At 43.7% G+C, this 26,746-nt stretch overlaps 2 protein-coding genes and 1 long non-coding RNA gene across 6 annotated transcripts in view; 1 reads left to right on the top strand and 2 right to left on the bottom strand.

Moving 5' to 3' along the window:
- ankfn1a (ankyrin repeat and fibronectin type III domain containing 1a) overlaps nucleotides 1–17,238 on the bottom strand; it is a 40,757-nt gene extending 23,519 nt beyond the window's left edge. The window contains exons 1-6 of one of the 3 annotated variants that reach the window (XM_069518057.1): nucleotides 17,067–17,238; nucleotides 16,186–16,289; nucleotides 15,371–15,583; nucleotides 13,768–13,958; nucleotides 9,132–9,394; nucleotides 3,219–3,256 (exon numbers count right to left, since the gene is read on the bottom strand). In XM_069518057.1, coding sequence (XP_069374158.1) covers nucleotides 3,219–3,256; nucleotides 9,132–9,394; nucleotides 13,768–13,958; nucleotides 15,371–15,583; nucleotides 16,186–16,262 — 782 coding nt within the window. In that variant the 5' untranslated portion in view covers nucleotides 16,263–16,289; nucleotides 17,067–17,238. The remainder of the gene's footprint in view (nucleotides 1–3,218; nucleotides 3,257–9,131; nucleotides 9,395–13,767; nucleotides 13,959–15,370; nucleotides 15,584–16,185; nucleotides 16,290–17,066) is intronic. The other 2 variants (XM_069518055.1, XM_069518056.1) reach the window with 2 other exon arrangements.
- A 2,808-nt stretch (nucleotides 17,239–20,046) lies between these two features.
- Nucleotides 20,047–21,142, bottom strand: LOC109640587 (uncharacterized). Of its 2 annotated transcripts, XR_002203516.2 has the most exons (4): nucleotides 20,869–21,142; nucleotides 20,662–20,764; nucleotides 20,409–20,534; nucleotides 20,047–20,335 (listed from the first exon to the last, which is right to left on the bottom strand). It is a non-coding gene; the product is annotated as an uncharacterized lncRNA (long non-coding RNA). The 2 variants fall into 2 exon arrangements; XR_011239758.1 differs by lacking the exon at nucleotides 20,409–20,534.
- Nucleotides 21,143–21,952: 810 nt separating this feature from the next.
- LOC109640585 (transmembrane protein 100-like) lies at nucleotides 21,953–24,220 on the top strand. The gene is made up of 2 exons (XM_020104670.2): nucleotides 21,953–22,087; nucleotides 22,948–24,220. The coding sequence occupies exon 2, from the start codon at nucleotides 22,984–22,986 to the stop codon at nucleotides 23,452–23,454; it is 471 nt and encodes a 156-aa protein (XP_019960229.1). The 5' UTR covers nucleotides 21,953–22,087; nucleotides 22,948–22,983; the 3' UTR covers nucleotides 23,455–24,220.
- The last annotated feature ends 2,526 nt before the right edge of the window (nucleotides 24,221–26,746 follow it).

The raw sequence follows: 26,746 nt of genomic DNA, 5'->3' as shown, positions 1-26,746 counted from the left end.
GGGGGTCCGATTAAAACCAATCAGGGCGCACATGGACGACATGACAACCCTGACCACAGCAGCACAATGCACCAGATGGTTGCTAGGGCAACTCAAAGGCAACATCACATCAATCCATCAAAATCAAGAAGCATCTCAAAAGCACAGGTAAGAGAACAGACCATAGGTTCTCCATTAAGGAGAACCACAGAGAACATATTCCAACTGTTGGGCCTGTATCAGTGATTACAGGAACACAACACTTGATGGCGCTAATTTGCACAACTGATTTTATGTCCCTGACATCTACTGGTAGTTAATAACTTAAATATATATATAGATATTCAACATCTCGCCCTTTATTCTAACAAAGATAAAACGTATCTCACTGTTGTTTGTTCTGACCAGTTTGGTTTTAATCACTTTTAAATATGGGCTGAGACATCGTGATTGACAGCTCAGACTGACTCAGGATTGGTCGAGGGGGCGGGACCTCGACACGCGGCTCCAGTCCACGATCACAGAATCTGACAATGATTGATCTGATCCATTCTCAAAAATTCAACCTTTGCTCGATTTAGTGAAAGAATTAACCACAGATCAAACTCAAGGAGGAGAAACACAGGTTTGTACATTTGTTTTGTTCCAACCATAAACAGCAGGGTAATAATCTGTTCATCACATTTAAATCCCACAATGCAACACAGCCGTGACCGCGAGTTGTTGTATGTAAACAGTGTAATTCTGTTGGAAATGTGATTTCTTCTCTCAGACACAGATCCAAAAATTAACTGTAACGACAAATAAAACATGATTGTGGAGAAAAACCTGAATCTCCTCCAACTCCGCCAAGACGTCCGAACCTGCTCAGCAACACCGCCCCCTAGTGCACTGGTGCTGAACTGAGGAAACATGACGATCACACTCAGCCACGTTCAGTCATTTATTCTGATTTCTCTCATCTAACCAACGTGATAATCTGATTATAAACATGAAGCTTTAATCCGGTTCAGATCATCAACTCTGAAACATGAAGCTTTAATCCGGTTCAGATCATCAACTCTGAAACATGAAGCTTTAATCCGGTTCAGATCAGTCGCTTCATCGTCTTCAGAGACTCGGCTGCAGTTTCTCCTCCACTGAAACCTGCCTCTTCATCACCATGGCAACGCAGAGCCAGAGGCCATTGTTCTTAATGGCTACCTTGGGCCTCTCAGTGTGTGAGTGTGTGTGTGTGTATGTGTGTGTGTGTGTGTGCGCATGTGTCATATAACAGTTGCTGCAAAGTGATACCATCGACTACACACTCCAACAATTCCACTTCAATAAAGCCCACGAGGTGTGTGCATGTGTGTGTGTGTGTGTGTGTGTGTGTGTGTGTGTGTGTGTGTGTGTGTGTCAGTGGAGCTGCAGATATGAAACCACTGAGCGGCACTAAAAGACGCTGATGTTCTTCTGAATCCGCCGCCTGTGAGTCACGTTGTTGCTGCTTCTGATTCGCTGCAGAACAAATTGAACTCAGCGTCTCATCGAGTCTCAACACAATCGACTTCCTCCACATCGACAGTGAAAACTGACAAACGCAGACGATGTAAACAGTTGGAGGTGATGTTCAGACACAGCTGTGGGTGTTACACAGTATTCAACTGTATTACCCTGTATAACAATGTATTACACAATATTACACTGTATTACACTGTATTACACAGTATTACACTGTATTACACAGTATTACACTGTATTACACAGTATTACACTGTATTACACAGTATTAAACTGTATTACACTGTATTAAACTGTATTACACAGTATTACACTGTATTACACAGTATTACACTGTATTACACTGTATTACAGTATTACACAGTATTACACAGTATTACACTGTATTACACTGTATTACAGTATTACACTGTATTACACAGTATTACAGTATTACAGTATTACACTGTATTACACAGTATTACACTGTATTACAGTATTACACAGTATTACACAGTATTACACAGTATTACACAGACACAAGAGCTGCGTTCACCAAAAGCTCCATTTAACTGAAACAGTTTTTTCTCAGCGTTTAAATCACAGCTTCACTTGGGACTTTAAAATAAAACACCACATTTCTAAATTTTGTAAATTGTCTATTCAATCAAAACATTTCTCAGTCAAACGGTTATGATGGAGCAAATGTAAATGTGAAGGTGTTTTAAGGTCTATTTGACTCTAAATAAAAGATTCACTAAATGCATCTGACTCCTCAACTGAAGCTCAGCGTGAGACTGAATCAGCACATCACCAAAGCCTTGAAATCATCTTCAGCCACATTTGATTCTCCAGATTCTTGTTCTTCTGCCTCTGAAGCTTTAGTATTTAACTCTGTGCATTGCTCTTCTCTCAGTTTGAATTTGAACTCATTGTCCCTCAGCCTTGTGCCGGTGAGTCTCTGTCTGTCTGCAGGACGCTCTGCAGACATTGAGTCCCTTCAGCAGCTCACTGTGCTGAGGCCTCGTCTCTGCCACACTTCCTTCCAGGAATCTGAGGGCTCGGTTTGATTTCTTTTTTCCTCTCCACAAGTTTAGTTTGTGATGCTGTCATCAAACATGATGAACATCTGTTTCATCTGCAGCAGCTCTTGTCTTCATTCTACTTTGTCCTCCGTTCTTCAAGGGACGGCTGAAGATTCCTCAGCTGTTGTCTCACACACTTCATTCCTCTTGTTTGCGGTGAAGATGTTTCCTCGGTGTACTGCTCTGGTGAGTTTAGTTGTTCAGGTGATGAAGGTGAAGTGATGCTGATGAGATTTCAGTGGCGGCTTCAGAAACATGTTTCTTGGACGATACATTAAACAGACTTGAGGGAATTTCTTTTGATCAAGTGTCACTCAAAGATGAAGTGATGAAGAATGTTTAGTCTGATGGTTCAACAAGGTTTCATTGTGTTTACATCATAATTATTCATTTACTGATGTGGGAGAGCAAACACGGATCAGCTTCAGTTTAACTTCAGCTTCTTTCTCCACCTGAAAATATTCCCTTGTTTTATTTCAATAATAAAAACAGTGACTCTCAGATCCGTCCCTCTGAAACGACAGGAGAGCTCACGACTCCTGTTTTATTAAATCAGGACTTATTGCTCAGAGCTCCAGGAAACGCAGCTTTTCAGAGAATATTTCAGTGACGAGCAGAAACTTCCCAGTCAAATCTGAGGAGGCTGAATTATCAGAGCGAGCGTACACTTACTTTTTCCTGGTGTCGAATCTTCCTGTGTTTCCCACGGTCTGTGAACAACACACAAGAGAAAAGGATCAATTTGCAGCATCATGAAGAACACCTCCATCACTGTGCACACACACACACAACTGACGTCAATGTCAGTCTGTGCAGGAGTGATCGAAGTCCCACCCATATACACTCTCGACCAATCCTGAGTCAATCTCAGCTGTCAATCATGGCGTCTCAGGTTTTTTTATAATCTTCAAATTCAAACCAAACTGATCAGAAACACTTGAACAAACATCGGAGAGATAAGAACGAGCTGAACAGAAACATCTGTAACGTCTACGTTTTGAATTATGTCCACGTCCCATCTGCTAACATGGGGGAGGTTTAGGACCTATACTGCAGCCAGACACCAGGGGGTGATCGAGGTATACCATGGGGGGGTGAGGTGGGTTACGTTTCCACCTCAGTCTTTTATTTTCATTTGCCAGCATTTTGTGAAAACATGAAAACAGCTGAAAGAAACAAACGGCCCTGAAGTCAACGGTGGATGGACCTCGGAGTTTTTCAGTGTGAGACGAACATGACGAGTGTTTCTGATCCACTCGTCATGTTCCAGCCACTTCCTGTGACTGAAGCTTCGACCTAAGAACTTGAGTAATGTGTGAAAGACACAGGACGAAGGGGGGAGGTGTAAGTATTCTGTCGTCTTGACAACAAGAGAATACACTGCGACACCCCCCCCCCCCCCCATCATTTCCAACAGAGACACTGGAAATCTGTAAAGAAGCAGAAACAACAGGAGCAGCCACGTTGGAGGCGTGAGGGAAGATCAATGTGCTGCAGGTTCTAGAGGGAACATCTGTCAACGTTTCATCAAACACTCGCTGCTCTGCTCAATTATTTCTCTGCTCCGATGTGTTTGAATCGTTCAGGCGGCGGCAGCCAGGAGATTTTAGTTTTCATTTCTGCGTGAAGAGGGATTCTCTCAGGTCTTTATACTGTGAAGTTATAAAGACTGAAGGTTCTACCTCCTGTTCTAATCTTGGACTCTAGATCCCAGAGTGGGAGCTGGTTCCACAGGAGAGGAGCCTGGTAGCTGAAGGTTCTACCTCCTGTTCTCCTCTTACAGACTCTAGAACCACAGGAGAACCTGTGTTTTGGTAGTGAACTGATCTTTCTGGATGACATGGTGTTATCAGCTCTTTGACATATGAAGGTTTGATTGTTAAGGTTTAAATGTGAGGAGCAGGATCTTGATCTTCTGGATTTTACAGTAGAGTAGAGAAGACAGGAGTAATAAGATCTCTCCTTCTACTTCCTGTCAGCACTCTGCTGCAGCACTTTGACCAACTGGAGACTTTTCACAGACTTCCTGTGACGTCCTGATAATAAAGAGTTAATCTAGTCTAGAGAACAAATGGACGAGTTTCTCAGCGTCCTTCTGAGACAGGATGTTTCTAATGTTCTTAATATTGCACAGGTGGAAGAAAGCTGTCCTAGAGACTTGTTCTATGTGTTGGTCAAATGTCCTGGTCCAACATAACTCAAGGTTCCTCACAGTGGAGCTGGAGGACAAACTGACACCAAGGTGACTCTGTTCAGACAGTGATTCTCTGAGATGTTGAGGGTCAATGACAACGACCTCAGTCTGAATTAGAAGTAAGAAGTTCTGGCTCATCCAGGCCTTGATGTTCCTGAGACGTTCCTGAAGTTGAACTAAGTGATTAGATTCATCAGGCTTCAGAGAAATGTACAGCTGGGTGTCGTCTGCGTAACAATGGAAGAGTCTGTGGTGCTTTCTGATGATGTTGCCTAAGGGAGCATATATAAGGTGAAGAGTATCGGTCCAAGGACAGAACCTTGAGGAACTCCATGACTGATGGAGGGGTCATTGTTGACGTTAACAAATTGAAATCTATCTGATAAATATGACTGAAACCAGTCTGAAGTTCCTCTGATCCCTTCATGTTGTTCTAGTCTCTGTGATCTTATGATCTATGGCGTCAAACGCTGCACTAAGATCCAACAGGACGAGTGTGTGAGAGAGAGAGAGAGAGAGAGAGAGAGAGAGAGATGACTTCACTTCAGGAGTTAACTGGAGTTCCATAGGGCCGTCCTGGGCCCTGTGAACAGAGTGTGTCCACAGAGAGTCGACTGTTAGCAGAACCAGACCTTATGTAAGAACACACACACACACACACACACACACACACACACACACACACACACACACACACACGCAGTATGTATGTCAGACAGAATTCTTTGGTCTCTAAATTACAATGTGAAAGTAAAACTAACAGATCAAATTAAACTGTGAACAAACATGAAGCTTCGGACTCAGTTTGAAAACCACCTCAGATCCATCGTCTGATTGGTCCAAGAGTCATCGAGTCCAAACACATAAAGACTTGTCTCCAGAGACGACATGAGGAGACACTGAGACAGAATCAGGGCGTCTACATTGTCCCTGGACCCAGACTTCCTCTTTCGGACTTTAGGTCCGAGGAACCTCTCACACCTGATATGTAGGTCCAGACTAATCTGAACCAGGTGTGAACGAGTGAATCCACAGAACCAGCAGCTGCAGGTGAACTGATGACAAGTGGCTCAAAGGTTCAACTCTGATCTGAACTGAGAAATAAAAACTAAATAAAAATCCTGAGTTTGAGTGATTTAGGTTTAATATGAACTAATGTAACCTCCAACATCAACACTCGTCTACCAGCTCCACCACTAATTTGAACTAATATAACCTCTCTCTCTCCCATACACTCACCACACACGGTCGATCAAGTCAAACCGCAGACAGCTGAGCCCCCCCCCCCCCCACTTCTCACATCACCTCGCTAAATTGAACAAGGCTTTATTTTGATATTTGTCGGAGGGTGAACTGTAGCGAGCTTGTTGGCCTTTCCTCGGGTTAATTAGCGCAGCAATGCCAGCATTCATGGCCGGCGAGGAGCTGCAGACGGGGGGGGGGGGGGCGTGCTCCTGGCAGTGGCCGCCTCTGGCACCTCGGAGCTCTGGCAGGCTCGTCCACAGGGTGAGTGACAAGCTGACTGGCGTAGGCACTGATTGGGTCCAGCGCAGCGACTTACATGATCTGAGCTGCATGTGGAAGCCGTGCACAGTTGAAACTACGTTGTAGCCATAATAGCGCCCCCATGAGGCTGTAAAGGTTATTACAAGAGCGTAATGAAAAAGTGCAGGAGCTGCAGTCGTTAGCGAAACACGAAGAAAGGTTGAGTGCTGCGCTTACGTTTGTTTAGCGCACACACACTCCGCTCCGTGTTTTTTTAGGGGATCGGTCTTAATAAGATGGCAGGCTGGATTTATGGAGCTAATATTTCATGGTGGGGTGATTCATGGAGGACTTGGGGCAGCGGAGCAGCTTAATGGATGTTCAGAAAGACTCGCTTGACTTGTGCCCTGATATGATTGGTCCCCTGGGAGCACGGCTGCTAAATACACCAGTGTGTGTGTGTTTGTGAGCGTTGGTGCACAAAGACGGTGAATTGGGCCTTAGAAACACAGGAAAGTAAACACACACAGACACACACACACACACACACACACCTGTACACGACTATTTCTATTCCGTGCGACACAAAGACGCCATCTTTTCTCCTTGCAACACCTCATCTCTCCAGCAGGGGCTCACTGTGGCTAATGAGTCTGTGATCTGTCTGATCAATAAATCAGATCAATTGAAATCAAAGCACACGTCGGCATCTTAATTCTCTCAGTCCGTTTGTAAAGCCACCAGGAATTTTTATATTAACAGATGATGAAGTGAGTGTTTCTCAGTTGAGTCTGAAAAATGTTTTAACAAGTTTAACGAGCTCATAAGAAAAAGTGACGTGAGAAACAGCATCGTCAAAACTGCCACTTTTCCCGACAGAGAAAAAGAAGCAGTGATGAAAACACAACTATTCCTCTGTCTCACAGCAGCCAGGCAAAAACCCAGAGCATGCTGGGAGGACGGAGGGACGGGAGGAGATGTTTGTGTCTCTGCGCTGTCACTCGTCCTGCCTGAGTTGCCTGGAAATCTGTTATTTACTGAGACAGTGAAGCATTAAGTGAAGATGAACATCTGCTGCTGATCTGAGGTCAGAGCAGTTTACACATCACTCATTATACTGATGACAGCCAATCACAGGAGGAGCCCCGTTTAAAACCAGGAAATGAAATGTTCATCCTTCAAACACTAAAACATCAAATAACTTAGGAAATATTGATTCATGTTTCTATATTTAGAATCTGTAGGTTCAATATGTTTTATGTGTTCATTGATGTATTTATACCAGTTTCAGTACTTTGATCATTGATTATACTTTAATGACTCAGAACCTTTCAGCTAAGGTTCGACAGATTTTAGAGATTCTGCAGGAAATTACATCACAGGAAGTAAAAATATTTTCAGAGGTCAGAGGTTAAAACCCAGGAGCTTTTTACTGGAATATTTCAAGCTGCAGACGACAAACAGCATGAACTCAAACTGAGCAACAAACAAACTCACAATTCTGAGTTTCATTAAACTCAGAGAAAAAACTAAACTCCCAAAAAAAGATCCAAGAAAACTTCTGTCGTGAAGAAACCGTCGAGTCTATTTTTGACTTCTGACGTCAGACAGATCAGATCTTTGTTTGTTGAAAGAGATTCTAATTTGAGATGTATTACTTCGTCTGTGAAGCAGTGAGTGTGTGTGTGTGTGTGTGTGAGTGAGTGAGTGTGTGTGTGTGAGTGTGTGTGTGTGTGTGTCTGTGTGTGAGTGTATGTGTGTGTGTGTGTGTGTGTGTGTGTGTGAGTGTGTGAGTGAGTGAGTGTGTGAGTGTGTGTGTGTCTGTGTGTGTGTCTGTGTGTGTGTGTGAGTGAGTGTGTGAGTGTGTGTGTGTCTGTGTGTGTGTCTGTGTGTGTGTGTGAGTGAGTGTGTGAGTGTGTGTGTGTCTGTGTGTGTGTCTGTGTGTGTGTGTGTGTGTGTGTGTGTGTATGACTGAGTCAGTGATGGTGAAGAGTCAGAGCAGGGAGGAGGTGGAGCTGTGACTGACAGGAAGTGTTAGCGACGCTTTGTGTTCACCGCTGGTGGTCGAGTCATGTGACTGATGAGAACCAATCAGAAGAGGACGTGGGCGTCATCGTTTACTAAAGTCTCAGTTTGTTTTCAGACTAAAACACAAAACCAGAGTTTTCAAAATAAAACGAGTCAGTGTGGGCGGAGCCTTAAATCAGGTCCAATCACAAACACTCTGTGTCCAGCTGCAGGTGTTGCAGACTTTTCACATTAAGAGCTTAACAGGAAACATGTGGATTTGGAGGCTTTTATCTTGAAATATCCAGAGGAAGTCATGACAGGAAGTGACAGCAGCTCTGACCACACTGGTCCGCCATCTTTGTTGTTTGTAGTCTAAACGCGACTGTAATGACTTCGTTCTTGGCCACGGAGGTCGAGCGTTCCTCACTTCTTCTTCTACTGAGATTTTCAGGTTGTATCTGATCAGCTGATCGAATGTTTTAATAAGAAAAAAATATATTTTGATTCTGATAAATTCTTTGAATTCAGACGACATGAATGAAGTTTTTCATCAGAGGGAACCACAGGAAAGACTTTTAATGGGAAACAGAGAAGTGTTGAGTTTGCATTAAGAAAAAACTGTATAGTCATTTTATATAAATTAAATCTATCGTACGACTTCTTTGATTTGTTTAAGGACGATTACAATATGCACTGTCGCCCTCTGTGTTGAAGACAGGGTACTACAGTGTAAAGTTTGGACCCAAGTAAAGATGGCGAATGTAACGTCTCGTGTTGTTCCAGCGTTTTCCAGACATGATAAATATCATTGATCAAACATTAACTGGTCAATTTAGTTAGTATAAGTTATTTTAAATAAAGTTGTAATTGAAAAGAAAAAGATGAGACAGACTCACGTGGACGTTCCGCAGCTTCTTCCTTCCTCTCTCCAGTCGACTCAGGAGTCTCACACGTCGCTGCTCTCCGACCGCCGGCTGCAACAGACGATCGTCAACCGAAACCGTCTTCCTCAAGGCCGCCCGCTCGCTGCTGCACGCCGTTGATGCCCTGCCCACTTCAACCAGGGGGAGGGTCCTTGCTCCTTCACCTCCTGCTGCTGATGCACACCCCCCCGACCCAGGAGACGGATCAGGTGACCAGAATTCACGCTGCAACGAACCTGGACGAGAGAAACCAGAGACGAGCTGCTGTTACTGTACACGTGCACACACACACACACACACACACACACACACACACACACTCTCTCACACACACACACACACACACACACACACACACACACACACACACACACACACACACACACTCACACACACACACACACTCACACACACACACACACACACACACACACCTGTGTAAAGGCAACCGTTTCTTTCGTAGTTTGTTGAAATGAGGGACGGAGGAAAATTCATTTCAAGTTACAAATTGAAAAACAAGAAATCTTCGAATTCTGATATTGAAAACCATTTACATGTTTTGCAGCAGAAAGTTTGATGGATACTGGTTATTATTTCTTTGAGAATCGTCTCTGCTGGATTATTGAAATACTCAGTGTGATATGAGATGAGAAGATGAAAGAGAGGAACAGCAGCAGGTCGGAGAGACGTAAACGGATGAAGAGAAAGAAGACGAGTGTGAATCATCTTGTTCTCCTTCTCTCAGGTGGTTTCATGTGTCCATTCTGTGAGTGTGTCGGGTATCAGGCTGCAGAGCAGCTGACGCACTGAGCGGCTGCATTAAATCTGCATGACGTGAAACTGTGGTCGCTGCCTGGATGTTTGACTCCGGACGCCCTGAGCGAAAAGAATGAAATTTAAGAAGAATGTCCAGAACGACAGAAATGAAGGAACATGAGTCGTAACTGAAGAGAAGGAGTAAAAACCTGGAAACACCATGTTCTCTCTCCTAACATCTGTATCACCGAAGAACTACGACACAGAAACATTAAGAACTACACACGAAGTACTTCTCTTAAAACTAGAATCACCTCCAGACTCGTGTGAGGTCATCGTGACCTTCGATCTTTGAGTCCAACTGAACGTTTTTACAAAATTGGAGGAAAGTCCCAGTTTTTGAGATATCGTGTTCGCAAGAATGGGACGGATGGACAACCTGGAACATGAGTGTAACAGAAGTAACATACAATACATGTTAATTAAGACCCATCTATAACATGTCCACCATAACCTAATAATCTAAAGACCCAGCATGTGAAATGTTTCACGTTTATCAGACGTTAAGTATCACAGACGACTGCTCCAGTGAAAACAAGAATCATCGTCCATACCAGACTCGTGTGTCATGAAAAAATATAAAGTGAAGCCAATGTACAACTGTCTGAAACCTGTCTTATGTGCAATGACCAGCAGGGGGCGACTGCACTGGTAGTTTCTATAGAAAATGTCTCCACTTTCCACTTTCTAACGTCAGTAAACTTTGTCCTCTGAGTCTTTGTCTCAGTCTCAAGTCTTCTTCTACAGCTGATGTTCATTTATCAATTAAGATCATTTAGAGTCAAACAGACCAGAAAGCACTGGAGTGGGGGGGGGGGGTGTTAAAAGTTTATATTATTCTTAATATATATTATATATATTATAAATACAGTTCAGTGTATCAGTGTCATAATTATGATATCATGATCACTGGAGTGATGGCTCCCTCTGGTGGACACAGACTGAACCGTTCCATCTGAGACATTTAAACTATTAAAACGTTTGAGAACAAGAATATTCAACACATGAATAAATAGAAGAATAAGAGTTGATACATAAAACATATGTTGTCTTATATTTCCAGAGTGGAACCAATATTCTGGTGTAAAGTTGTGTCAGCTCATTATTGTGTGTTACGCTCTATACTTGACATGTGAGCCTCTCTAAGCCAATCAGGATCAATCTGCTACAGGTGAAGCTAAGTTTTCCTGAAAACAAGGTGATGACGTCTGTGACACAACTTTCACAGTTTTATAATAATAATAATAAATGAAAGGATTAAGAACGAAAGAAGAATGTCGGAGATGAAGCTCAGCGCCACGATGTTTTCTAACGATCACATTTCATTCTCACTGATGTGAAACACATGAACTGTGTCTTGAAACAAACAGGAAGAAGAGACCTGAGGTCACGTCTCCGTCATGGAAACTTGACGGGATCCTCAGTATTCAGTTTAAATGATTCAGATCGCTGTTGCCAGGCAACCACTCACATAATACTTTATCCATGATAAAGTAAAAATAAGAGACGGGAACACAAACAGATGTCAACACGTCGGAGCCTCGACACCAGATTCAGAGTCGAGAACGAAAGACGACAAACAAAAGAAGAGAAAATGAACTTTGTCTTTATAATTCACTTAATTCACTCAACCAGTGTCTCAGCTGCCTGATAAAAGTAATTGGAAATAAACACGTATGATATTTTTACTCTGTAATATCGGTATCAGGCCTTAATGTCACATCAGCTGCTCTGACGCATCAGTTTCTACTTTTATGTTTACTGGTAGGAAAACTTTTATTTTACAGAGTAATCAGATTAGTTACATCTCACATTTCAGAAATGACGTTTATTTCTAAGATCAAGTTCAATACATTTGGTTTGTTTTCTTTTTGTTTATAATTATTTATTAATAATCGAGTCATTGCCACCTACTGGCAACAGGATGTTTGTAACAACATCATGTTTGCTGCTTCCGCCCCGGAGCCACAAAATGGATTTCTGTTTACTTTTCATTTCTGTTTAGTTTCTTAACTCAAGTTTGATAAGTTTGTGTTTCTTCATTTAAAGTTTATGGTTAAACTGTAAAATATCAAACTCAATAACATTTCTGTGTCATAAGGATTTGAAAACAACATCTTTGACATTTAAGGTCCATTAAAATCCAAATCAGTCCGGTTCTGATAGTCGAGGCTGAAATCTGTCAAATTTAAAATCTACTTTGAAACAGCAGAAGAATGATGGAAAATAAAACTTTATCAATTCATCATGATTAAGACTCTTTAAAATATCATCTGGACACAAATCTGCTCAGATTTGTTTTATTCTGGATTTATTTATTACAGTGAAAATAATCCACAGATTTCAAACTGGTCAACAACGAGTTCTGGGCGATGACGAGTCAAACACCTGATAACGAGGAGACGATGTTAATCTGTTCGACAGGAAGCTCATTATCATTCTCCAGGAGGGTGGAGCTACAGGACAGCGTGACCAACAGGAAGTAAAGCCCCAGGACAGTAAATACGTGTGTGTGTGTGTGTGAGAGAAACAGCACGTCCACCACTTCACACTAACCTCCCTCCACCTACATGTTCGTCTCATCACACGTCAAATCAAAACGCTGAAATTGTAACTTGAAAGTAAATTTTTTATCCCAGATCCAAGAAAATGAATTATTGAACAGATCGATTATTCATGTCTGACTTTCAGTCGTTCAACAATCAATCAACTCTTTTATTTCTTTTAGTCTATGATGACGAGAACTAAAGTGAAGACACACAAACAAATGTCTCTGGAGACAAAGTGCTGACACACACGTAGAAGACAGACGAAGACGTGGAGACAGTTTGTGGTGATGAGAGCTGACGACGGTGTCAGGTGATGTAAACATGATCACATGATCACTTCCTGTCTGTCTGCTCCACCTCTCACCTGAGGAACGAGGAGGATCTGATGCTGAACGAGTCTGAGCAGAAAACCTGCTGCTGAGTTGTTCAGCTGTGAAACATCAACTCTGGAGACGAGACTCTGGAGACACGAGTCTCTGGAGACGAGTCTCTGAGTCTCTACAGACGAGTCTCTGCAGACGAGTCTCTACAGACGAGTCTCTGGAGACGAGTCTCTGAGTCTCTGCAGACGAGTCTCTACAGACGAGTCTCTGAGTCTCTGGAGAAGAGTCTCTGAGTCTCTACAGACGAGTCTCTGGAGACGAGTCTCTACAGACGAGTCTCTGAGTCTCTGCAGACGAGTCTCTACAGACGAGTCTCTGAGTCTCTGGAGACGAGTCTCTGGAGACGAGTCTCTACAGACGAGTCTCTGCAGACGAGTCTCTGCAGACGAGTCTCTACAGACGAGTCTCTGGAGACGAGTCTCTGAGTCTCTGCAGACGAGTCTCTACAGACGAGTCTCTGAGTCTCTGGAGACGAGTCTCTGCAGACGAGTCTCTGGAGACGAGTCTCTGCAGACGAGTCTCTGAGTCTCTACAGACGAGTCTCTGCAGACGAGTCTCTACAGACGAGTCTCTGAGTCTCTGCAGACGAGTCTCTGGAGACGAGTCTCTGCAGACGAGTCTCTGAGTCTCTACAGACGAGTCTCTACAGACGAGTCTCTACAGACGAGTCTCTGAGTCTCTACAGACGAGTCTCTGGAGTCGAGTCTCTACAGACGAGTCTCTGCAGACGAGTCTCTACAGACGAGTCTCTGGAGACGAGTCTCTGGAGACGAGTCTCTGGATTCTACCTGGAGCTCACATCTGAAGACAGCTTGAGTCTGGACAAACAGAAACTCAGACTTTTGTAAACTCAGGTCTCACCTGCAGAGTTCCAGTGGAGTCCTCCAGGACTGGCAGCGAGCCGCCGCCGCTTCCTGATGCTGACCCCGCCCTGGGAGGCGGAGTCTCCTGCTGATGTCCCTGAGCTCAGCGCCGCGGCGGCAGGGGTGGAGGAGAGGAGGGGCGTGGACAGAAAGGGCGTCTCCTTCGCTAGCGATTCTATCTCTGACAACCTGCAGGGGGCGACATGAACATTCATCAAGCCTGATCAAATGTCACTAATGTATCTGACATTTGATTGACAGCTGCCAATCACTCTACTGGGAAGTTTTATATTACATTTTATTGGTCGATATTTGTCTCTGCTGCTCTCGGTCAGTTTTTAACTACGCACCGCGGCCACGTCCATGACGTCCACGTTGTTCACGTCCTCAGAAATGAATGCTCTTCATTTTGAAATCCAGACTTTCTGTATCTAGGAAACTGATATATATATATATATATATATATATATATATATATATATGACTTTTATATTTTATATTTTTAACTCAGTTTCACTCCTTTTACTTTCATTTACTCTGATTTATTGACTCACAGAACCGTCGAGCTGAGTTTGTGCAGATTTTAGAGACATGAAGAGTTTGAAGACTCTCCAGGAAATAACAGGAAGTGAAAATAGAAGAGGAGAGAACAGAGGAGCGTCTCCACTGCAGAGGTCGGAGGGTTGAGACGTCAGACTGATTCCCTCAGATCTCTGCTCTAACTTGTTTCTATGAAGAATCCTCCTGAGGACTCGGATGTTTTCAAACCTCAGATTGTGGTGAGGTCGACTCCTCATCTCTCTTTACATCCTCCTCCTCCTCCTCCTCCTCCTCCTCATAACAACCTCACTTCCTTATATTGGCAGCATTTCCTCCACATCTATAAACACCAGTGTGGCCCCTCAGGGCCCCAGCGGACTCCTGCCTTATCTCCCCCCATGACGGCCATCGCCATGGAGCCAGACGAGCTCTTTACGACGGAGGAACAATGTTTCTGTAGGCGGGCGGAGCAGAGGGCGGAGCAGAGGGCGGAGCAGCTTCTCCACTGACCACAGATTCCACTCGTGTCTTTTTTTAGGGTTAAACTCTCGAGTCCCTGAACGACGACGACGACGTCACAGAGTGAAGACAAAGTGTTTGAAGAACATGAAGCTGAATCCAAACATTCACATCAAACCACATCAGAACACACACACGCACACACACACACACACACACACACACACACACACACACACACACACACACACACACACACACACACACACACACACTCTGACTCACACACGCACTGTAATTTACTCTGACTCACACACACTCACACTCTCACACACACACTGTAATTTACTCTGACTCACACACACACACACTCTCACACACACACTGTAATTTACTCTGACTCACACACACACACACACAGCGCCCCCTGCAGTCAGTATTATATATTAAAGTTTATTTTCAGTCTATGAACTTGAAGCTGAAAATTTAAAATTAAAGCTGCAACAAACCAAACTAATCCAGTTCAACATCTTTGATCTGAAACTGAAACTTATTGTTGTTTTCATCAATCTGAAGCTTCCTGTTCTTTTTATTTTCTTTACCTGTCGTCTTCTCCCGGCTCGCTGACGGTGGAGCGACGGGAGTTGGAGGCCGGCGAGGAGGAGGAGTGGTTGGATGCATGTGAGGAAGAAGAGGCGGAGGAAGAGGACGAGGTGAATGCTGAGTCCAGCGCCCGGGGCAACAGCAGCGAGGACGGCGTGCACAGCCATGTCTCCAGGTCGGAGAACTTAGAGTAACTCAGCATCTCCAGGACGCTGCAGGACAGAGAGGACAGGAATTGAAATTCCTTTTCACAGAGAGAAGAGATAAAGAATAAAAGAGACTCAGAAGAAGAGGATGAAGAGGACAAAGTGGACAAAGAGGACGAGGAGGACGAAGAAGATAAGGAAGAAGACGCAGAGGACGTAGAAGATAAAGAGGACGAGGAGGACGAAGAGGACAAAGAAGATAAGGAGGATGAAGAAGACGAAGAGGACAGAGAGTACGAGGAGGACGAAGAAGATAAGGAAGATGAAGAGGACAAAGAAGACGATGAGGTAGAGGAAGATGATGAAGAGGACGAAGAATATGAGAAAGACACAGAAGAAAAGGAAGAAGACGAAGAGGACAAGTAGGACAAAGAAAACGAAGAAGATGAGGAGGACAAGGAAGACGAAGAGGACAAATAAGACAAAGAAGGCGAAGTCAATGAGCAGAACAGGCTCCTCCCAGAGGTCAAGGGTCATTAAACAGACGTCACATGTTTGATTCCTCATATTTAACATCTGTGGGGAAAGTGTATCGTCATGACGACCAGCTCTCTGTAGATTGACTGAGAAACAGGAAGTGAAGAAGAACAAAGATGTCCCCCCCTCACCTGTCATCAGCTGATTGGAAGACGCACGACGTCCTGAAGTCACGTGACGTCAACAAAAGACAAGAGTTCTCAGACATCTTCAGCCATATCTGAGGGGGAGGAGCCTGAGTGAGTCAGTGAGTCAGTGAGAGAGTGAGAGAGTGACAGAGTGAGAGAGAGAGAGAGAGAGAGAGAGAGAGTTAACGGGTATCTCAATGATGTTTTTCTCTCGTTGATCAGATCAGAACATGTAAACTCACGTGTTTGATGACATCACCGGAGCAGAATGGAGCCATGTTAGATTTGTATTTGTTGTTTTTAACAAGAATCAGTTTCTAGTAACTTTAGATTTAAATGAATTAAACAAAATGAATTATTAATGAGTTTCACACTGAAAGTCCAGAAGTGTTCGTTCACTGTGAACTTAACTTTAATGTTAGCGATGATGGTAACATTAACGTGTTAACGTGCACGATGATGGTAAAGTTAACGTGTTAACGTGCACGATGATGGTAACGTTAACGTGTTAACGTGTTAACATGTGTGATGATGTTAAAGTTAACGTGTTAACGTGCGTGATGGTGGTAAAGTTAACGTGTTAACGTGTTAACATGTGTGATGATGGTAAAGTTAACGTGTTAACGTGTTAACGTGCACGTGCGTGATGATGGTAACATTAACGTGTTAACGTGCACGTGCTCACTGTTTGGACTCGTCAGGGAGTTAAAGAGAAAACACCTGGTGAGTTAAACTTCAGTCAAACTGACCTGAAGCGTTTAACCAACACTAACTAACTGTTAACTAGAACCAGAGTCACCTGACCTCCACTCACACAACTAACTAGTTACACTTACTTATCACAGTTTTAAACAGCTCAGCACATTTAAACCAGAGACACTGACCGTCAGAGAGGAAGCTTCTTCTTCTGCAGCACAAACACCCACTCGTCTTCTTCTCCTCCTCTTTCTTCTCCTCCTCTTTCTTCTCCTCCTCCCAGAGCAGAAACATCTGCTCGGTCACACTGTTCCTGGAAACGTGTCTTTGTCCTGCCTCGAGTCAAACATCCCAAAATACACAGATCAGAGCAGCGAGGACTCAGGTTTCACTGCACATCTGGAGCCAGGGCCCCGTCTCAATACTGTTCTCACTGAGCAGCACAGGGCCCCGTCTCAATACTGTTCTCACTGAGCAGCACAGGGCCCCGTCTCAATACTGTTCTCACTGAGCAGCACAGGGCCCCGTCTCAATACTGTTCTCACTGAGTAGCACAGGGCCCCGTCTCAATACTGTTCTCACTCTCACTCAGTACAGGGCCCCGTCTCAATACTGTTCTCACTGAGCAGCACAGGGCCCCGTCTCAATACTGTTCTCACTCTCACTCAGTACAGGGCCCCGTCTCAATACTGTTCTCACTGAGCAGCACAGGGCCCCGTCTCAATACTGTTCTCCCTGAGCAGCACAGGGCCCCGTCTCAATACTGTTCTCCCTGAGCAGCACAGGGCCCCGTCTCAATACTGTTCTCACTGAGCAGCACAGGGCCCCGTCTCAATACTGTTCTCAGTGAGCAGCACAGGGCCCCGTCTCAATACTGTTCTCCCTGAGCAGCACAGGGCCCCGTCTCAATACTGTTCTCCCTGAGCAGCACAGGGCCCCGTCTCAATACTGTTCTCACTGAGCAGCACAGGGCCCCGTCTCAATACTGTTCTCACTGAGCAGCACAGGGCCCCGTCTCAATACTGTTCTCACTCTCACTCAGTACAGGGCCCCGTCTCAATACTGTTCTCACTGAGCAGCACAGGGCCCCGTCTCAATACTGTTCTCACTCTCACTCAGTACCACTGACCACTCACAACTCACGGGTCTCAGGACAGACAAACAGTTGTCTGTTTGACAGACAGCTCCCTCTCTTCACAGGAAGTGTCTCAGTCAGGAAGACGAAGACAAGAGGTGCCAGTTATCGTCTGCTGTGCTCTCACTAACTGGTCCTGAGAGATCGAGTCTTCTCAGCATCAGTTCCACCTGCTCAAGAGACGACAAGAAAGAAAGGAGGAGACAAACTGAAGGAAAAATAAACAGATGGACACAAAGAATAAATTAAAGAAATTAAAGAAGGAAAGAAAAAATGAAAAGTCAGTAAATAAACCAAAGTGAAGAACAAGAGTTTTTTTTCTAATGTAATTTCTCATTAAACCTGTGATTTATGGAAACACACACCCGAACCCCATATGATGAAAGAAAGCAAACATATACAAATATATAAGATCTGATAGAACACGTCTCCGACTCACACCTGAGGAAGTTTTAATTACTCAATAATATATATAATTTAGAATAATGTGTTGAACTTGTAACTTTAGAACAGTCAGCTACACGTTTACTTGTATTTATAATGTTCCTTTTACCACCACTAGATGTCAGTATGGTTTCAGCTGATAACTATTCATCAGATTTAATCATAAATCAAAACAATTAAAGTACAGACTTTCTTATTAAACATACTCTGACACTTTGCATTGATTAATAATTGATTATTGACTATTGATCTCTTGACAGATTCTGACAGTTTCAGCTGGTTCATCTGCTCCAGCTGCAGCAGAGGCTCATGGGAAGTGTTTTGACTGAATTTAAAAGGTTTGAACGCCTGTGATGTTTCCTGTGATCTGTCGACCTCTGAACTGGGACAACTTCCTGTCGTCTCTCCAGGGCTGCGGCTGCTGGCTGGACGCTCAGCGACAGGAAGTGATGTAATCCTGACATGATGGATCCCACATGAAAACAGAGAATTATGGGAACGCTTCCTCTGCCCGTCTAAACCTGGAGCTCCTTCTTTTCCTCCACTGACTCTCTCCATTTTAAACATGTCATAGTTAAGTCAGGATTTTATTTTAGTCTTTGAATTAAATTAGTTGTAATCGTTTCACTTTTTCACTTCTTGACCTTCTTTTCTTTATTTGGTTCTTTTTCTTTATCGCTCAGTTTCCTCTGATGTTAAATCTGTTCTTGGCGTCTGTCAAAGTTTGTCAAACTCTCAAACTCTCGGCTGAAGACTAAAGGGGACAGGGCCTTAGAGATAACTGTCCCGAGGTAGTGGAACGTTGTGCTTCAGGAAATTCAACAGGCGGAGTCATAGGCCTCTTTAAAATCTAAGCTCAAAACATATTTTTATTATATTCCAGAGACGACCTGAGTTCACTTTCTATTCATTTGATCCTTTTACTGTTTCTGACTTGATTTTATTTTGTCTTTTATCTGTTTGCTTTGATTTGTAAAACAATTTGTGACCATGTTTTAACAAAATCAAGATTTATTGTCATTATTATTATTATTGTTGTTGAAACGACACTGAGAATTAAACTCAATAAATGTCTTTCAATAACAAACATTCAGATAATAAATATGAAACCTTTTTGATTTTAATCTTTGAAAAGATGAAACTTTTAAATTCAGATGATTTATTTGCTGAGAGACAAAGTAACTTTAATAATAATAAAGCTAAAGATTTCATATTAATTACAACATAACTGTGTCTGTGGCGCCACCTTCAGGAAAAGATTCAACATATTTCCTCCTCCACCAGCTGAAAGGTTTTTTTGTCATATTTTCATGGGTTCATGTGTCGAGGCCTCGTGATGCTGCGTTCACGGTCAGAAGGTTTTTATTAGTAACTGGGACGTATGAAGCTGAAAAGATGCAAAGTCAACGTTTCCACTTTGTTTCAGATAAAACTGAGCATGGAACACACCTGTGCTCACAGGAAGGAAGAGAAAGGAAAAGCTCGTCACATGAACGGACTGAAACCATCTGCTGCAGAGGAAGCTGTGGACCACGTCTCCAGAGACAAACGTCCAAACCAAATAACTCATGATCTCAAACACACTGATGGAAGGAAGAGATTTAGTTCTTTTAATTCAACATCTTGTTTTAATCTGATTTTCCTCAGAGAGAATTACTTTAGAAAATCTGTATGAATCCTTCAGGGAAATAAAGGCTGAGAGCACAGAGGGCTGCTGGGAAATAAACATTGGAGAGATTTCAGAGACTGACTCAGTTCACAGCTCCTTGTTTTCTCTCTCTCTCTCTGACCCCTCGCTCCTGATGGAAGGACTCACCGGGGGCCCCTGTTGGTCCCTGACAGGATCATCAGCAGAGTCCAGATGTGTCCAGCTGAAAACTGTGGGAGCGTCAGAAACAAGATTTAAGATCCATTAAAGTTCATAAATCTAACAACTGACAGATGAGCCCACCTAGCTCGCTCTCTGAGGGGGCGGGGTTTGACGTTAGCGCTGAAGACGTTGTGAAGCATCACAAAGAGGAACTGTCTTTAAACATCGACTCTTGTTTGCTGGAAACTCGGTTTTATGAAAGACAACCTGAACAGAAGAGTCAATAAAGTTGGCTGTTGTACGAGACATGTCCCGCCCCCTCCTGTCAATAAACCAATCATCAACCAATCGTAAACCAAAGCAGCGATGTCAGACACGATGTCAGAGAACTCACTTCTCTCACTGCGTCTGTGACGTGATTGGATGGTTTCGGTGCGACGAGGCGATGGCGTCACGTCACTGTCGACTCTGGACTCAGTGTCGTGAAAACTTTTAACCTTTGGAGAAAAAATAATTTTACTTGTTTTCGTTAAAAACATTTTAATGAGATTCAACTTTGATTCTTTACACGTTTTTATTTCTAAATGATTCAGATACAGACAGAGCCTGGTGTTTCCAAGATGGCTGCTTACGTCACGCTTCATCCTCCACGCTCCCTGAAAAAGAGGGTGTGGTCACTGCAGTCCACTTTAGATGATGTAAAACCCTGTGATTGGCTTATAAACATCCAATCAAATATCAATTCAAATACAGCTGACAACGGCCCAACAGATCCCAGGATTCATTGTGCTTCAGTGACAAACCATTTCAATGATGCTTTAACTCAACGGAACGACTAACGTAACACATGCTACAAAAACAGACGAGGGTGGGACAAGCTGTTAAGTGTTACTGTTACTGTTACTGTTTGTAGCAAACAGGAAGTGAACATGTGTTAACATGATGCTCGCAGCTCGTCGGTTTGTAGATGTTGGACATGGAGACGGAGCCTCAGAGGACGACACAGGATGAGAACAATAAACAAACCTCAGCTGATTCCTCCCACATGTTGAAGTTTACTGCGTCTCCAGCTGCAGGGCGGAGGCTGCACAGCAGGAGGATTCTGGGAGAGGTCATGTGACTCCATCACTGTCAGATGTTCTGATTTCATTTCTCCACACAAACACAAACTCTCTGTGTTTTAAATTTCTCTTCATCTGTTAACAACATATGATGAAGATTAAAACTTCCTCCTCTTTCTCTCTCCACACTGTGGGCGATCAAAGCTCAAACCTGATTGGTCAAAGTGGAAACAGAAACCAGACTCAAACTCTTGTCCCTCGTTTAAAGACGTTAAGCTCATGGCTAACGATGCTTGGTGTGTGTTCACGTGTGTGTTTACAGAATTGTATGGGTGTGTGTTCAGCATCGGGTGTGTAAGTGTGTTTTTAATCATGTGTTTCATATGTTGTTTTGTATTTTCCATATATTTATGTTGACAAAGTTATTGAACACAGATTGTTTAAAATGAAGAAATACTTCAATGTTCTGTTTGCAGAAACATCTGGATCCTCACAGCGGTTTGTCACAGTTTCCTCCATCACATTGTTAGTGATTGATCAGTATGATGGACAGAGTTGGTTCCAGCTGAAGGGAGGAAAGAGTTAAAACGTTTCTGGTTCAGTAGGAGAAGGAGGGGGAGAAGTGGGGGGAGTCCCTCCTCACCCGTTCTTCTATTGATAGACGTATTCCCTCATTTCTTACTGCAGAGAGACGACGATGCAGAGCGACGAGGAGCTGAGGAGCCGAGGAGCCGAGGAGCCGAGGAGGAACATGACTGAGTGAGTTCATGAGAATAAAAACTAAGAGAAACCAGGAGCTGCTTCTACTTTTAAACAGAAAACTGCAACTGCATCATCACAACTTATCACTGTGTGTGTGTGTGTGTGTGTGTGTGTGTGTGTGTGTGTGTGTGTGTGTGTGTGTGTGTGTGTGAGTGTGTGTGTGAGTGTGTGTGTGTGTGTGTGTGTGTGTGTGTGAGTGTGTGTGTGTGTGTGTGTGTGAGTGTGTGTGTGTGCGTTAGTAGTAAAAGTAACTAAGTTTTGTGCAGAAGTCGAGAAAATCACTTTGTTCACTTTATTAGTTACTTCACTTATAATCTTGTTTTGTTCTGAAGCAAAATGTTTAATTCAGCTTCACATTAACTGACGAGTTTTTATTTCATCAAAAAACTGAATCAAACCAAACTGATACTGAACAGAACAAACATCAGTGAGAGAAGAACGACCTGAGATGACAGCAGCTGGACACCAGGGGGACGAGAGAAATAATTCACTTTTGGGAACCTTCATGTCGTCCATCTTTATTAACTGTTTGTGTTTTGACAAAAAGATCCATTAAATTCATCTGGAAACAGATGTATCAGTGAATCAGTGTCCTTAAATGAACAGTAGGTGGCGTGCGGTTACTTTACACTTTAAACAGCTGAGTTTACGTCGTCACCTTCACCTGCAGACGTTAACGGGAACATGACACTGTGTTAACATGTTAACGTGAAAATGATTTGATTAGCTACGTACATCAGTTAGCTTAGCATAGCTTAGTAAATGAACTCAAACTTGTTTCTGTCCTTTAAAGGCCACAGTAGCTGATGCTCTTTATTAAGAGAATCATTAACGTCCCTTTAACTTTCTGTTTCCAGCTAGCTGCTCTGTGATTGGCCAGCATCAGTATCAAGATGGCACACCTCTTCCTCACCAGTAAGATCACCGTGGACGACCTTCACTGCAAAGGTGGTCCCAGGATCCCCAGGAGTGCCATGAAGCCGCCGGCGTCCATCTCTGCAAAGAAGCTGAACCGGGACAAGCCCAGGAAGGACCACAGCGTTGTCGTGGTGACGCGCGTCCCACATGTCAATGAGGTCCAGCTAACGGCAGCCACTGGTGGTGCCGAGATGTCCTGCTACCGCTGCACCGTGCCGTTTGGCGTGGTTGTCCTTATCGCTGGCATCGTGGTCACAGCAATTGCGTACACCTTCAACTCTCACGGGTCCACCATCTCAGTACTGGGGCTGGTGCTGCTGTCCGCCGGGCTGGGACTGCTGGGCTCCAGCGCCATCTGCTGGAGGGTTCGACTGAGGAAGAAGATAGACAAACGGAGGGAGAGTCAGACCGCCCTCATTGCCAGTCAGGGGTACTGCGTGGCCTGATAAGAAATTGATGATGACGCTGTCGTGGGTCACATGACACACAACCACAACCTCACACAGACTCCACAGACGTTGAGCTGGATGAAGGACGATGGTTAAACTTTCTTCTACAAACGTCCAGTTCTGAGATGAACAGGAAAAAAAACCTGTTTCACGATGGATCAGTCGTCACAGAATGAAACTAAAATAACCAACAATCTTAAAACTTTTGTTCTCGCAGATTTTTTTAACTGTTCTTTGGACAAAACAAGACTTTTATTGACGTCACTTTGACTCTGGGAACTTCTGCTGAGAACTTTCTACGGAGGCCCCCAAGGGTCACATAGTGTGAACAGAACATTGTCATGGAATCGTTGGGATTAAGGGCTCAAGGTTCAAAGCATATTGTGATGTCAAAACCTTGAGATGATAAAATGCAGTTAAATAAAAGCACAGACGAATAATTCATCTTAATAAAAGCAACAATATCAAAATAAAATATCACTTCCTGTTTAACTAGAGAACCAATGCATCTCCGTCATCATTCAAACAGAGAAAAGTCCGTCGTCTGAGAGGTTTCACAATGACTCTGACTCATCAAGGTGAAGTTAAATATTTAACAACAATAAATTCAATCTGTGCTTTTATTCATTGAATAAATGAGTCAGACTCTTGAACGCACTCTGATAATGTGGAAAGAGTTTATATATAAACATGTTCAGTCTGTAACTAAATGCTGCTAATAATCGATATATTCTGACAAATAAAAGGTACGCTTCTGTCTGAACGTAGTCGCCTGATTGGCTCTGGTCGTGACCTCCGTATATTTCTCTGTGTGTGATTGGTTCATTCTGCAGGATCACAGGTAGAAGACCTTTAGTTCAGAGTGAATGATTCTGTTTTCAGACATAAACTTACAGCTCGTCCACACGGCGTCGGCCCTCATCACCAAAACATCTGGAACCTCCTCGTCTAACATTTTCTAATTTCCAAACATGAACCACAGCAGATATCTTGATGTGTGGAAGCAAGAAAAAATCAATTTGAATTAATTTAATTTAACTTCATTTTTGCACCAAGTTTTACAGTGAAGCTGCTCATGGTTCATCCTCAGGAGAACACGGACCTCTCTGATCATTCCAGGATAACGTCCGGAGTTCATTTCTTGTCTGAAAACAGTTGCAGACTAACGTACAGTGACGTGAGGTCACAGGTCGAGATATGTTTTATTTGCATGAAGACTTGTATGTTTGATTCGTGCATGATCCAGACGCCATGTATCCACATGTAGAAACTGTTCTTATTTACTGAAATGAAGTTCTGACCCGACTCGTCTTCTTTCCTCTAACCCTCGACGAGCGGCTGGAAACTTGTAGCAGCTCGCTGTTATATTTAGTTGTGTTTATGTTGCCTAGCATCGCACAGACACACGACCAGATAATAAACTGGGGGGGAGGAGGGGGAGGCTGGGATTGCGTCAGGTGGTGGTGACGGGTAACGGTTACAACGTGTTGTCACTTCTGCAGTGCTAACTTTATCTCCGCCGGAGCGCAGCTTCCAGGGAATGTGGGAGGAAGGAGGGGGGAGGAGAGGGGATGTGGATGGGGTGAGAGACATCGGCAAAGAGGAGGAAAAGAAAAGAGACACAGAGATGGAGGGGCGGGGGATCCTCGGTCGAGTTTCTGATGAGGACGTATGAAACGTGACGAAGCTGCGAAGGCGAAATAGAAATTGTGTGTGTGTAAATGGACAGGAAGTGGAAACTCCGAACATTCACAAAGACAAATCACTTCTTCTTTTCTTCAGTCGATCAAAACATTAGTCGCAACTGAAATAGATTTTTTTGAATGAAATATGAAGTATAAGTTGTTATGGTTCATCCTGAAGTGAACACGAGCGTCTGAACCACATCATATAAAGACATTTCTAAAAAAAAAAGAACTGTAACGTGTCCATCAGAGGATCACTGAAGTAACCATGGATACGTGTCCATACTGAATTTCATGTCAATGCTTATTTTGTTAGAAGCTGATGATGTTGCCTCCTAGTGGCTGTGGAGGAAAAGTGACTCGGCTCAGACTGTTAGCGTTCAGAGGGGAAATCCCGGCCCTTCCCTCCCTTCCTGTAACAGTGACCAGCTGAGCGACCAGAGGTGTAACACCGAGGCGGTGTCCCCCCTCCCCCTCTTAAACACACCCCAGACTCTAGGCCGGAAACGGGCCTGGCACGCTAAGAGACGGGGGAGCAGCACATTGAAAGGGATCAGCCGGAGAACAGGAAGGAGTTTCTGTTCACACACGCCCTCTATTAAAACTTTGAACTGGTTCCACAGCAGGCGTGAGATCGTTCTGTCGTCAGAGGAGCAACAAGGTCAGAGGAGACGAGGAGAGAGAAGAAACTGATCCACTTCACCTCCAACCGTTTGAGTCCAATGTTTCTGCTGTTTCTCAGCAGGAGTCTCTGATCAGCTGATTGTCTCCACGGAACCGACGAGGACTCGAGTGGCGACTCAGACTCACACGATGTTTATCCGATAAACAAATTCCACAGCGTCACAAAAACTGGGATGACCAGAGGTGGCGCCAGAAAACCTGTCTCCATTATAATCATTGTGACGTTAAGGTTCAGTGTGCAGGAGTCAGTGACGTCATCAGGTGTCGTACATGTGAACATCTGAACAATCTGAACGACTTGTGTCATGCAAGGTATTTAGTGACATCTAGTGGTGAAGTTACAAATTACAAACAACTGAAACACAAGGACACGAGGACTGAAACTGTTTCAAGACATGAACGGTGCCGTGACTCAGAACTGAGGCAGGAGACACATGAAGTGCGTCAGAGCTGCAGGGAGGCGACGCTCCTCGTTACACAAACTTCTCCTGAGGCTCCAACTCGAATCTGTCAGGCACGTTCATCACTCGTCAAATTAAAAGCTCCTGACTCAGCATCACACAGTGAAATCTACGTCTGTAAAAAAAGATGGAGGAAGCAACGGCTCCACAAAGGTAAAGCAAAATCACCTGAATCTCCCCCTGGTGGCTGGCTGTAGTACAGGTCATAAACCCTTCCTCCTCCATGTTAGCAGATAAGACATGGACCAAACGAAAATAAATCTAAGTCCGTCATCTTCTCATTTTTCTTATAAAGGTTCACAATGATGTAATGTTTGTAATTTTTACTCTGCAGCTCCCCTGTGACCCTCGCTGACCTCTCAGGGGTCTGGAACCAGAGTTTGGTAAAACCGTTCAGGAGAAGAAACTTTTAAACATGAAGTTCTGCATCAACAGTCATGGTTTACAGGAGGAAACACA

Source organism: Paralichthys olivaceus, chromosome 21, assembly GCF_024713975.1.
Source record: "Paralichthys olivaceus isolate ysfri-2021 chromosome 21, ASM2471397v2, whole genome shotgun sequence".
Taxonomy (NCBI): domain Eukaryota; kingdom Metazoa; phylum Chordata; class Actinopteri; order Pleuronectiformes; family Paralichthyidae; genus Paralichthys; species Paralichthys olivaceus.
The sequence above is the reverse complement of the archived record's forward strand: the minus strand, read 5'-3'. Positions and strand labels throughout refer to the sequence as shown.